Source organism: Giraffa tippelskirchi, chromosome 5, assembly GCF_054371585.1.
Source record: "Giraffa tippelskirchi isolate mGirTip1 chromosome 5, T2T-mGirTip1v1.2.pri, whole genome shotgun sequence".
Taxonomy (NCBI): domain Eukaryota; kingdom Metazoa; phylum Chordata; class Mammalia; order Artiodactyla; family Giraffidae; genus Giraffa; species Giraffa tippelskirchi.
The window spans coordinates 142,030,522-142,044,877 of NC_137279.1; the positions used below are offsets into that span (position 1 = coordinate 142,030,522).

The 14,356-nt window shown below is 36.7% G+C and overlaps 1 protein-coding gene across 2 annotated transcripts in view; it reads left to right on the top strand.

The window, feature by feature from the left end:
- Positions 1-14,356, top strand: part of ADGRL4 (adhesion G protein-coupled receptor L4) — a 132,632-nt gene that overhangs the window by 63,852 nt on the left and 54,424 nt on the right. For both annotated transcript variants that reach the window (XR_014054836.1, XM_081493890.1), the window contains exons 3-4: positions 4,028-4,180; positions 14,283-14,353. Coding sequence is in view for 1 of the 2 variants with exons in the window: in XM_081493890.1 (XP_081350016.1) it covers positions 4,028-4,180; positions 14,283-14,353 (224 nt within the window). In the remaining variant the exon portion in view is untranslated. The remainder of the gene's footprint in view (positions 1-4,027; positions 4,181-14,282; positions 14,354-14,356) is intronic.

Here is a 14,356-nt window from a genome sequence, read left to right on the forward strand (position 1 = left end):
TATATTATAAGTAAATTGTATTTTTTTTTCTATGTCAAAATGAAATAATATCATTTTATTGATGTTTTGAATGACTTTTAAGAACATGGAATATTTTTTAGCAAAATAAAGTTAATATTAAAATTTTAAAGTAAAGTACTATATAAAGCCATATACAAAAGAAGTGGAGCTTCTGCATAATCTGAAATATCTTTAAAATGAAGGTACCTCAAAGAATGAGTGGTTATCTTCATGTAATAAAATTACAAATAGGTTTTATTTTCTTTCTTTTTTTCCAGTGGCTTTTCAATAAGTTATCATGAATGGTATTATTGGAATTTGTAAAAATGTTATAAGGAAACAAATTTTGATCTTTCTTCTTTGTATTTAGTGTGGATATATTCTATCCATATACTAATGGAATTTGACTTTTTGAGATCTTTGTTATAGATTCTTTAAGAATATATTTATTATTATACATATCTAAGGGTAAGCAACTTAAACTTATTTCCAGAAGCTCACTTTGGAAGCTTACTTCTTCATGAGAAGGGATAAGTCTCTGTCACTTATGAAGGACTTATGTTACATATTAAAGGCCAAGTAGCTGTTAAGAATTTTAAGTGAGGTGTAACTGGATCAGATTTCTAGTAACATAAATAATAATAACAGTATATAGAAAATAGTATACCTGTATATTGCATACTACATGCTAGGCACCACTGTAAGCATTGTCTGCTCATGAACTCCTTGTAATCTCTTAACAAACTTTTGAGGTGGTCACAATGTATTTCCATTTAATGGTAATCTTCCTATCACAGTGTCTAGCACACAACAAACACTTAATAAATAATAGCTATTATGAACTCTTTTTATAGCATAGTACTTAAGAACAGGGAGATCGCTTTGACAGAATACCTAAGGCTTTGGTCAAAATTTGCCACTTATCTGTGTGCCATTGATCACATTAATCTAGCTTTTTATACTTGAGGTTTTTTTAATTTGAAAATAGCAATAATGCCTGCCTCATAGGCATGTTATATATGTATATGAGCCCTCCTCCAGGGGATCTTCCCGACCCAGGGATGGAACCCATATCTCCTGTGGCTCCTGCATTGCAGGCAGATTCTTCACCGCTGAGCCTCTAGGGAAGCACCGGGCTACAGTCCATAGGGTCGCAGGGAGTTGGACACGACTGAAGCAACCAAGCACATACTTGTGAAAGAATAAGTATGGCAGAGAACTTTAACTGTTCAAAATCTCTTCTTTGTTCTTTCTGGCACACTGCTGGCCTACAGCCATCAGCTTCCCTGTGGTTAGGTGTGGACATTTGAATGAATTCTGGTAAATAGAATGTGGATAAAAGTGATGGGTGCCATATATAGCTGTGGCTTATTACTCTCTTATGCTCTATTTGAACCCAGCTCCCCACCAGGATGAATACAGACAGTGTGGAGGCCCGATGGGGGTGGTGGAGCCATTAGATGAAGCAAGTCTGGGGCCTTGAACCATTATGGAAGAAGCTACACCATCAACTTGAACACTTACCTTGTTTCTGACTAGAGCAGCAAATAATCTTTTATTGTGTTAAATCATTACATGTTTGGATATATTTGTAGCAGTTGGCCTATTATAATTAATATACTAAGTCAAAGTGATAAAACATATAGATAATAAAATAAAATTATGTAATAGAGCCTCATATGTGGAATATCTTAAAAAAAAAATAGGATTTCCAAATCTTACCTGCCCTAACCATAGTAGTAATTTTTGGAAAAAAAAAAAAAGAGGACTTCACATTTAGTTGTTTGTCATATGGTAACTTCTGTACTTATATCTGTAATGTTTGAAAATGACTAAGTGGAAATAAAATTTAAGTGAGAGACAGAATACAAATAAAGTTTCTATTTTTCTTCTGAAATCTCTACCTCAATATCTTTTCCTCTCTCAAAATAGACCTATAATCCATCAGATACATTCTTACTTTATATATTTGCTTTGTAAAATGATCCTTGCAGAGGCAGCAGGATACAACAGCAAAGAGAACAGGTGTTGGACCAGATTACTAGGCTCCAACTAAATAGCTATGTGACCTTGACAAGTTACATTTCTTCTCTATGGCTTATATTCCTCATCAGTTAAGGAGAATAATAATGGCACCTGCTTCTTAGAATGTATGTAAAGAACAAGTGAACTAATATTTATAAAATATTCAGGAAAATCTCCAACTCTTAGTTATCAATATATGTGTTCAATAACCTGTGAATAAATTAAATGTTATATAAATCATTCTTTAAAAATAAATTAACCTTGTGCTGTGCTTAGTCAAATCCAACTCTTTGCAACCCCATGGACTGTAGCCTGCCAGGCTCCTCTGGGGATTCTCCAGGCAGGAATACTGGAGTGGGTTGCCATGTCCTCCTCTAGGGGATTGTCCCACCCTGGGGATCGAACCCAGGTCTCCCACATTGTGAGCAGATTCTTTACCGTCTGAGCCACCAGGGAAGCCCAAGAATATTGCTGTGGGTAGCCTATCCCACGAACTAGGGTCTCCTGCATTGCAGGCGGATTGTTTACCAGCTGAATTACCCGGGAAGCCCCCAAATTAACCCTGGTTTGATTAAAATGGAGAATAAAAATTCAAGACATTTTCCAAACTCAATTCATACAACTGTTCCCCTATGACTTCTTCCTGGGCCCACTGATTAGGCTTCCCTCAGCCTTCAGAAACATCTCAGTCACCCTTATGTTTGAATGTTTGCCCCAGATTTTACCTTCCTTTTAATTACTTTGCTTCTCTCTGTCTAATCAGTACTTAACCTATCTTGGAGATTAGCCAGTTTGGGTCTATTAGTCCCCTAGCGCTGCAGTAAGAAATTAGCACAAACTCTGTGATTTGAAACAACACAGATTTGTTCTCTCACAGTTCTGGAAAGAAGGCTAAAATCCAGGGGTTGAAAGGTCCACACTCTCTGTAGGGCCTAGAGAAGAATCTTTGGTTATGTCTTTCTAGCTTCTAGTTAGCTGTCCTTGGGACTCCTTGGCTTGCATCTACATTACTTCAGTCTCTGCCACTGTTTTCACATAGCCTTGTCTTCTGTGGCTCCATTTCTGAATTTTCTAAGGACACCATTATATTATATTATAATGTATTATAAGGACACCACTCTTGGGCCCCTCCTAATTTAATATGCCCTCATCTTAACTTGATTATATCTGCAAAAGCCCTATTTCCCAGTAAGGTCACACTCACAGACACTGGAGATTAGGACTTGAGTGTATCTTTTTGGGACGCACAGTTCAGCACACGAGGGGATCTAATGTCTCCTCCAACCAATCGTAATTACTTCTGAGAACCATTTATCTTTTATTTCATTTATTGGACAGGTAATATGAATCTGCTGTCTAATTTTTGAAAAAGGTTTATGAACCTATGTATCTTCTCTGATAAATTACATTATAAGAGTATAAGGGTAAGGACTATGGATCATGATATTATTTTTTTCTGTTTGTATACTCTTTCATATATCACACAATGCATATGGTAACAAATACATATATTAATGGACAAATGAAGGGATACAAACTTGATGACACAAAATTCTTCTGTAGAGTAAGTGACAAAAATAAATGGTACATGATTAAAAAATATCAATGGGTAATCTCTGATTTTTCATTTTTAAATTATAGTATTCTATTGTGACTGATTATTGACTGGGTATTGTGAGTTCACCAATAAGATATTCATTAACATTGTGATATTTAAATTATATGTAAACATTTGAAAAATAATCCAATAAAATTCAATAGCTGTGTTTAGTGCTTTTGCAGTAAGATTTTCTACTTTGCTTTGTAACTGCGAAGGTTTTACATTTAAACAAGAATAATCAAGTATGTAATGTGAATTCTTATTATCAACTTTTCTTAGAAATAATATCCTTATTATTAACCTTATACTATTTAACAGGGAAAATTCCCAAAAACTGATGGAAAATATTAGGAATTCATCTCAATTCTATAAAAATAATGTTTTAAATTGATATGTTCACAGATGATAATGAGTGTGGAAATTTAACGCAATCCTGTGGTGAAAATGCTAACTGTACGAACACACAGGGAAGCTATTACTGTATGTGTGCACCTGGTTTCAGATCCAGCAGCAACCAGGACAAGTTTATTACTAATGATGGAACCATCTGCATAGGTAAGTTCAGCTACCTACCTTAAAATTTATACCTATCTTTTATTGCTTATACCTCCACAGATTAAATAATATCCAAATAAAATACTGTCAGTCGATTGTACCTCAGTTGTTAATACTTTCAGAATCTTTATTAATTCCTTTAATTCTCCAATATGGTATCAGTTACTATGGTATATTTATCCAAGAATATAAGACAAAGATTTTTTTGGAAAATATCAGTTTACCAAAAAAAAAAAAAAAATGTGATGTTATGAGATCTAGCAAGGTGGCAAATAACAGAATAAATGATTACACTTTGATTTATTCACTCCAGAAAGTTACCATTAGTATCACCAGATAGTGATGCTTTTATAAATATGCACTCTGAGAGGGGCCCCACGTTTTCCTGGAAAGTGTTCAGATAGGCGTTGCTTGTGAACACTAGTAATGTTCACTCTAGGCAGCACTGCTGCTGCCCACCAAAAGTTTGTCACATTTAGGATCTGCATTCAGTTTTTTTGAACCCTGTCCTATTTAGAAGTTCACTACAGGGTCTTCTGGAGGGATAAAAGTAATTGAAGTTCAATTCCTAAGTAAAATATTGTGAGAAAGTATCTAGGTTTTTTAATGTCCTCCTGTTGTATTTTGGTCACACATTTGATTTATCCGATACTGTAGGCTGAGAAAAAAATTGTAGAAAATTGTAGAAATTTCAAAAGATGAACAGTTTTCAGAGACATATTCTCTTTAACCAAAGACTTTAACTTTGAAAATAAATTATGAATCATCTTAATCATGGTTTCTAAAAATTGTCTAGTTTACCAGTAGCTAGTATGATTATAATTGATAATTATGTATAAAATTAATGGGTGAACTGAGGCCCTGAGAGTTGATCACATAGCCAGGGCTAGATATGAGATGAGCTCAGGACTGAACATGCAACGTGGGCAGGGGTAAGGTGCTGCTTCTACCTTTCGTAGTTAAATGAGAGACATCCAATCACACTAAAGCTTTAGATCAGCTCTCAGTAAAATTCACATCAGTAAGCTAAGGAGAAGTCTAGCAATGTTATTATTAACACACATGATAAGTCAGGAGATAATATAATGTTCAAAGAGAATTTCTCATTGAAATGTCTGTATCAAAGAAATTATCCTGTCTTGTGTACTTAGAGTTCACAGCTTTTTCTCTTTTACGTAAATAAGGAAGATTGCTACTAAGTCACCTCAGTCGTGTCCGACTCTGTGCGACCCCATAGACGGCAGCCCACCAGGCTCCCCTGTCCCTGGGATTCTCCAGGCAAGAACACTGGAGTGAGTTGCCATTTCCTTCTCCAGTGCATGAAAGTGAAAAGTGAAAGTGAAATCGCTCAGTCGTGTCCGACTCTTAGCGACCACATGGACTGCAACCCTCCAGGCTCCTCTGTCCATGGGATTTTCCAGGCAAGAGTACTGGAGTAGGGTGCCATTGCCTTCTCTGAAATAAGGAAGATTACATTCTCCTATTATAGCCAAGGGAAGTGAAGGGCTATCCCGGATTCACACAGTTAGGATAAAGGGAACGTTAAAATCACAGTCTTCTACCTAGAATGCCACTGATATTTCCACAGGAATCTCAAATGGGTGACCATTTAAATCTCACACGTGAATCTGGATCATGCAAATATAGTGAATCAAACTTTACAAGGCCATACATAATGTAAAATGAAGAAAATAATTCTGTTTCTGTTGAATTATAATTTTATCTGGATTGTTTGCAGCAAAAATTTTTATTGTATTATATCATTACAGTATATTTGAGAAATTAAAACCTTCCCAGAAAATGTATAGTACCTCGCTGTTTGTTCTTCTCAAACCCAAGCTCATGTTTCTAGTCTTCGAATGTTATATAATGTGTACATATATTTACGTTTAGTAAAGTTCTAACTTTGTAGCTATATAACTGGAAAAATTTCAGTTAATGAAGAAATCTAACTTGTAATCGGAGAAGGCAATGGCACCCCACTCCAGTACTCTTTTGCCTGGAAAATCCCACGGATGGAGGAGCCTGGAAGGCTTCAGTCCATGGGGTCGCTAAGAGTCGGACACGACTGAGCTACTTCACTTTCGCTTTTCCCTTTCATGCACTGGAGAAGGAAATGGCAACCCACTCCAGTATTCTTGCCTGGAGAATCCCAGGGATGGCAGAGCCTGGTGGGCTGCCGTCTATGGGGTCGTACAGAGTCGGACACGACTGAAGCGACGCAGCAGCAGCAGCAACTTATAATACCTTAATTACTGAAATTTAATATAATTTTAACTGTACTTTCCATTCCTTCTTGTCTCTACAAGACATTTGTCTTTTCATCTGATCATGTTTACTTTTGATACACCTCAGTTCACAGAGGGATATATAGTTCTCTGTCTGTATCCCTTAAAAGTAAAGAATTCTTATTTAGAGAAAAATTAATCATAGGCACAGAGAAAACACACACACAGATGACTGAAAGCCAACATTTTATGGAAGTGTAATACATTTGTGATCCACACAGTCAAAGGCTTTGGCATAGTCAGTAAAGCAAAAGTAGATGTTTTTCTGGAAATCTCTTGCTTTTTTGATGATCCATTGGATGTTGGCAATTTGATCTCTGGTTCCTGTGCCTTTTCTAAATCTAGCTTGAACATCTGGAAGTTCATGGTTCACGTACTCTTGAAGTCTGGCTGGGTGAATTTTGAGCATTACTTTGCTAGCCTGTGAGATGAGTGCAATTGTGCAGTAGTTTGAACATTCTTTGACATTGCCTTTCTTTGGGACTGGAATGAAACCTGAACTTTTCCAGTCCTGTGGCCCCTGCTGAGTATTCCAAATTTGCTGGCATATTGAGTGCAGCACTTTCACAGCCTCTTCTTTTAGGATTTGAAATAGACAAACTGGAATTCCGTCACCTCCATGAGCTTTGTTTGTAGTGATGCTTCCTAAGGCCCTGAGAAATCTGTATGTGGGTCAAGAAGCAACAGTTAGAACTGAACATGGAACAATAGACTGGTTCCAAATCAGGAAGGTAGTACGTCAAGGCTGTATATTTTCACCCTGCTTATTTAACTTATATGCAAAGTACATCATGCCACTGCTGGGCTGGATGAAGCACAAGCTGGAATCAAGATTGCCAGGAGAAATATCAATAACCCCAGATACACAGATGACATCACCATTATGGCAGAAAGTGAAGAAGATCTTAAGAGCCTCTTGATGAAAGTGAAAGAGGAGAGTGAAAAAGTTAAAACTCAACATTCAGAAAGCTAAGATCATGGCATCCGGTCCCATCACTTAATGGCAAATAGATGGGAAAACAATGGAAACAGTGAGAGTCTTTATTTTGGGGGGCTCCAAAATCACTATAGGTGGTGACTGCAGCCATGAAATTAAAGGTTGCTTGCTCCTTGGAAGAAAAGTTATCACCAATCTAGACAGCATTTTAAAAAGCAGAGACATCACTTTGCCAACAAAGGTCCATCTAGTCAAAAGCTATGGTTTTTCCAGTAGTCATGTATGGATGTGAGAGTTGGAATATAAAGAAAGCTGAGCGCCAAAGAATTGATGCTTTTGAACTGTGGTGTTGGAGAAGACTCTTGAGAGTCCCTTGGACTGCAAGGAGATCCAACCAGTCCGTCCTAAAGGAAATCAGTCCTGAATATTCATTGGAAGGACTGATGCTGAAGCTGAAACTCCAATACTTTGGCCACCTGATGAGAGAAGAAGTGACTCATTGGAAAAGACCCTGATGCTGGGAAAGATTGAAGGCAGGAGAAGGGGACAACAGAGGATGAGATGGTTGGATGGCATCACCGACTCAATGGACATGAGTTTGGGTGGACTCCGGCAATTGGTGATGGACAGGGAGGCCTGCATGTTGCAGTCCATGGGGTTGCAAAGAGACACGACTAAGCGACTGAATTGAATACATTTGTAATTTAAGACTTTCTCCGAATACTCAGTTATTATTGAGATACTGTGGAAGAGCCCTACATTTTTGCTAATTCTCCTTTTAGCTCTTTTAAGGTCTCAGTGAACACAATAACTTAGATTAAAACCCAATATCCAATATCCTGTGAGCTACAGTTCATAGAGTAGCAGAGTCAGGCACAATTGAAGCAACTTACCGTGCATACCATCTAATATTGAGTCTTTCAGTTTCCACTTGTTTTGTTTGATGGATCATTCAATGAAAAAAGTCTTTTTCTGAAAAATTGTTATTCTCACCAATTTTGTTGTCCTTAAAGATTAAGCTTTTCTCAGTAGCAGAGTAACTGTTTCTTTTCTTTTTTTCCCAGTCCTGTAGTAATTTTCATTGTTAACTATGATAATCTTCAGGGAATTTGAACAGAGAAGCATAATTCTATTTTCTTTTTACCTTAGTGTTTTACCTTGTAGTGTATTGCTTATGATTTGAAAGTTTAGCTGATCCTTGAATTTGACATATCTGGTAATTATAGTGATTGCATGCATGCTAAGTCACTTCAGTTGTGTCCAACTCTTAGCCCACCAGGCTTCTCTGTCCATGTGGATTCTCCAGTCAAGAATACTGGAGTGGGTTGCTATGCCCACCTCCAGGGGATCTTCCCGACCCAGGGATTGCATCTCCTGCATTGGTAGGTGAGTTCTTTACCACTAGTGCCACTTGGGAAGCCCAATTATAGTCATTAAGAACATCTATAAATATATAAAGAAAACCTCCAGTACAGGACAAGAAATTACCCAAGCAAAATTATTATCTTTAGTCTTTTGAAATACTTTTTTAAACAGATGAAGTAATCTTGTTGGAGAAGGCTTTGAATGAGATTGAGCATCATTCCTATTTTTCTTCTCCTTGAAATCACAGTAAAATAGAACTTCTGGTGCCCAGTTCCCAAGAGATTGTGCTCACAAGGGGGGAAACTGAGGCATTCAGTAGTATGACTTTCCAAAACCAAATGAGTAGAACCCAAGGACTTCATGTTTTCTGTGTTCATAAGAGCAGTGTTTACTACTTGTCATTTTTTTATGTCCTGTTGTCTTAGGTACTCTGATAGATTTTTTTTCTGGCTTTAAATAATATTAAAACTCAATTTTGTCTTTGCAAATTACTTCCAGTAATTGAACATTTTATCTTTTTTTTTTTTTTGCAGTCTGTGAGTTACACAACATTAGAAAATTCAGGTATTGATGAAAATTATGAAAATTAAAGCAATCATATAATCATGTTTTGAAAGAAGATTATAATAAAATGATGCTGGTTTGGCTCATTGTAGACATGAAAAACAAGCATAATTGTATTAATGAAAAAGCAAATGAATTTTTTGATTTGCAGAACAAGGAAGTGCATGTTATGACATACTTACATTTAGTGAAATCAAGTTATTGGTGTTAATCTGAGTGTTAGTTTGGTAATGGAAAAAGTGGGTCACTTATTAAATATAGCTTGTCAGTTCTAGCCTAGTTGAAATAATTATATAGCACCAATTTATCTTTCATTAAAATGGAGGAAAGGGTGCTTTTTCTCTTTTACAGCTCTAGGGAGTACCAAAACATGGCAATTTAACAAGACACTCGTTATCAATATGTTCTCTCTAAACCTACATACTCACAGGGCTTATGCTATTAAGAAAACACACAATCTGAATAGAATCATTGGACCTGATTCTCAGTTACAATATCAGGCACCTACTGTACCTTAGGCACCCCTCCAAACACCTTTACATACATTTCCTCATTTGTTATGAAAAAGAACCCTTTTGAGTTAAGGGTATTTTATGGTACCACCCAAGGTCATAGAGCTAATGAATATTAGAGTCAGGATTTGAATTAAGGTCTTCCACAGGACCTTTACCTGTAGAAAGGAGGATACATACTGGTTTTATCAGATCCTAGGTCCTGCAAGAAATTGCAAGAGATATTAGTGTGGACTGTGATGTAAAATGGCAGTCACACTTATTTTGGCTAAGCCAGTTTTATCCCATTTGGGCATGGGATACTCTTTCAGTATTTTATGAATCTTTTCATACTACTAGGTAGCAAGGAGTTATAGAGTGATATGCTAAGGATAGTGGAAGCTCCTTGACTATCCTGGCACACAGCCAGTCGTGGTGGTCACACACTCCATCACTACGTTAAACTCAGTAGGTTCTACTACTGAGGCCCAGAGTGAGAAGGATAGCAAACTTAACGTCTACATTTTAGTAAAAAGCTAGGGGAACAATAATATAAACAAGGAAAGTATAAATAATTCATAAAACATGTCTTTGATGGGGTAACAAAGGTTTGAAAAACATACCTTTGGTAGGGTGATTAATATACTTCTAGAATATTTGGAGTCAGAATATAAAATTTGCATAATCCAGATTTCAAATATTCATCTCCAAGGGTATGACCTCATTATTTTTAAGATTAACATTCTGTCACTTGGTGAATTCAGAGGTTGAAATACCTTAGTTGGTCCAAGGCTGACATGCAGGGATAGCAAACAGCCGAGTGGGTGCCGGGAGAGCTGAAACCATAGCAGAGAACCCAAAATAAGGACCACAGGGTGTGTAGACTACATGGGGCAAAGCTGAAACCGTCAAGAGCGACAATACTGTCTGAGCCACCAGGGAACCCCAAGACTGTGTACACTTATGTCCAAAGGCATGGAGAAGGATGAAAATGGCATTTGCAAAGTTAAAATCAGTATGTTGTTCGGAGATTGGATTTGGGATAAGGTTCCCAAGAAAAGTTGCACCTTTAAATGATTTTGAAATTGAGAGAAATCAACACTTCATTTCCGATTAACCGTAGAAGCCATCTGAAGATGTGAAACAAGGGTATTCAGAGAACATAGCTTTCTTTCCCATGAAATAAATTGTTCTGTTTATGATACTTCATGGATCTCTTCACACCTTCATTGGGATATTATCCTCATTTGGGTGCTACACAAATGATTTATTCAACACTGCTCCAAAAGAGACTAGTCTTTTGCTTTCTTTTATTTTTTCTCACTTCTTGATTTCATGAAAAATATTAATTCTAGTCTGCTGTCCACTAGCATCTTTACTTCAGCCCAAACTGGGAAGTTTTCCCTAATGATTCTCCAGATCTCAAGAGCCAACAGCTGTCACCCCTTTCTTTATTTCTGTCGTGTGTGTCTGTGTTTAGTGACAGTTTATGATTACACGTGTATAGAAATTCAGGAAGAGAGTGAGGGTGCTAGAGCAGCATTTATTCATTTAAAAGTAGAGGACTTGGATATCTGGGTAATATAGATCATGACTGGGGACTTTCCAGGTGGCACAGTGGTAAAGAATCTGCCTGCCAAAGCAGGAGATGCAGGAGATGTGGGTTCAATCCCTGGGACTGGAAGATCCCCTGGAGGAGGGAATGGCAACCCACTCCAGTATTCTTGTCTGGAATATTCCATGGACAGAGGAGCTTGGTGGATTGCAGTCCACGTGGCTGCCAAAAGTCAGACATGACTGAGTGAATGAGCACACACAGATCATGACTATATAGCCTTGGCAGAAGAACGAGGCGTGTTCTCCTGCTTTTCCAGGCCTGCTAATCATCTTCTTAAATCCAGTACCATCACCTTTTTAGCAAACGGAAATTTCTTTAAGAACAGGCAAGACTTACTGCCTGGTGGTGTGAGGTTTAATGGTGAGGGGCGGAGGTTGTGTTTGTACCATTTTTGCATTTTTAAAATGAGAAATTGGGATCAGCTACATTTTATATATCTAGTGAGATGACATTTTAATTGGATTTTGATCATTCTCTCTTTATAAAAAGACATACAGTATTGTGCCACTCTATTAGTTTTTAAAAAAATCAAATTATATATTCAGAATTACAGACTTATTCGCTAATCTAACATAAAGTAGCTATAAGATGTCAGAGCTAGACTTAAGAGCACAGAAATTTTTGCCTTAGTTTAAAGTAATTATCTGGACTCTTCAGTCCCTTGGAATCATCCCATATTGGAACTTTGCCTACTGGCAGAGTATTTATACTGAATTTATAATTTTAAGATATATTTCACTTTTCACTATAGTATGTAAAATTTTAAATTAAGAATATAAATTATGTGAGTTTATAACCTGCCACCTTTATTGTAGCTTTGATATATAGCTACTGAAAATCTAAGACTTAATTCTGTACAATTTGTTACTTTATCTATGATGACTGTGTATTAAGAATGATAGCAAAATATACCCTGAACAAAAGTTGTAAGTTTTGATAAGATTTTAAGGGCACTGAATCACACACTCTGCTACATCTTAATTTTTTCAGTTAACTTATATGGAAAAATGAGGGGCTTCCCAGATAATGCTGGTGGTAAAGAAGCCTCCTTGCCAATGCAGGAGGCATAAGAGACATGGGTTCGATCCCTGGGTTGGGAAGATCTCCTGGAGTATTAAATGGCAACCCACTCCAGTATTCTTGCCTGAAGAATCCCATGGACCGAGGAGCCTGGAGGGCTACAGTCCATAGGGTCAGACAGGGTTGGACACAAGTGAAGTGACGTAGCATGCACATATGGAAAAATGAGGCTTTGGAAAGAAAATGGGCCACTCTTTTGTTTTTGCTCTCCAGATTATTCTAAACTGAGTTGTTACAATCAGTTTAATTTAATACTAGAAAACAAAGAATTCTAAATGTGTTTTTGAAATTAGGTTTTTATTTAATTAGGAATAAACATTGCATCATCAATGATGGAAATTATAACTTAATAATTTTGCTGATGAATCCTGCTGTTCAGAAAGCAATTCAAGTGTTGGTCTATGAATAATATTTTCAATATACTGTCAAAATGGATTGACCAAAAGAAAGTTGAAAATATATGCAGCTAAGTTTGCCCTGTCCTTTGCCAGATGATGGAATTTTTCTTGCTTTCTTATATAGTTTGATATGAAATTACTAACAGGATGTAATACTATTATCAACAAAGTAGCAACTGTATGAGCACTAGGTTAAAATCTTAATTTTTCAAATATTTCCAGATATTGATGAGGGCAGTGAATCATTTGCCTGTGGTGATCATGCAGTGTATAAAAAAATGAATGGTGGCTACAACTGTTCCTGCAGGAAAGGTTATCAGACTTCCACAGGAAATCACAGTTTACACCTATTGATGGCATTTATTTAATTTTACATATTATCAAAGCACTATGGGGACTTCTCTGGTGGTCCAGTGGTTAAGATTTCACCTTCCAATACAGGGGGGTGCAAGTTCAATCCCTGGTTGAGAAACTAAGATCCCACATGCCTCATGGCCAAAAAAGTGAAAGTCACTCAGTCATGTCCGACTCTTTGCAACCCCATGGACTATATAGTCCATGGAATTCTCCAGGCCAGAATACTGGGTAGCCTTTCACTTCTCCAGGGGATCTTCCCAACCCAGGGATCAAACCCAGGTCTCTCGCATTGCAGGTGGATTCTTTATCAGCTGAGCCACCAGTAACAAATTCAATAAAGACTTTAAAAATGGTCCACATCAAAAACAAAATATTAAAGCACTATATAAAATATTACTGCATAGTTTTGAAGTATCAAAGAGCTACACCTTCCAAGAAACATGCTAATAGTCCTTTATCTATAAAATTAAATAATGGAAGATATTTTATTTAATGGAAGATGTAGATCACATGTTTTATGTAATTGTTGTTTAGTCACTAAGTCGTGTCCAACTCCTGTGACTCCATGGACTGTAACCTGCCAGGCTCCTTCTGTCCATGGGGTTTCCCAGGCAAGAGCACTGGAGTGAGTTGTCATTTCTTTCTCCAGGGGATTTCCCAACCCAGGGATCAAACCCCATCTCCTGCACTGGTAGGCGGGTTCTTTACCACTGATCCCATATACCCTATTTCCTTTCAGTAACTATAATTTTCTATTTTCCATAAAATAGTTTGCATTTTAACGAATAAAAATAAGTGAATTTTTATTAGGAGTAAAACTTAAAATAAATAATAATCAAAAATGTTTTAAATAAATGAACTTTCATGAATAAATAAAAATAAAACTCAGATGTTAAGAATGTGCTTTTAATGTCTAAATAAGTGAGCAAAATCATTGGAATCAATGTAACTATCTTAGGGAAAATATTTTTTGAAACTTAATACATAACTATTTTTTTCTACAGAAATTGTGAATCCAGGCTGCCATTTAGATAATGCCTGTATTGCCGAAAATATTAATAAAACTTTAACAAAAGTG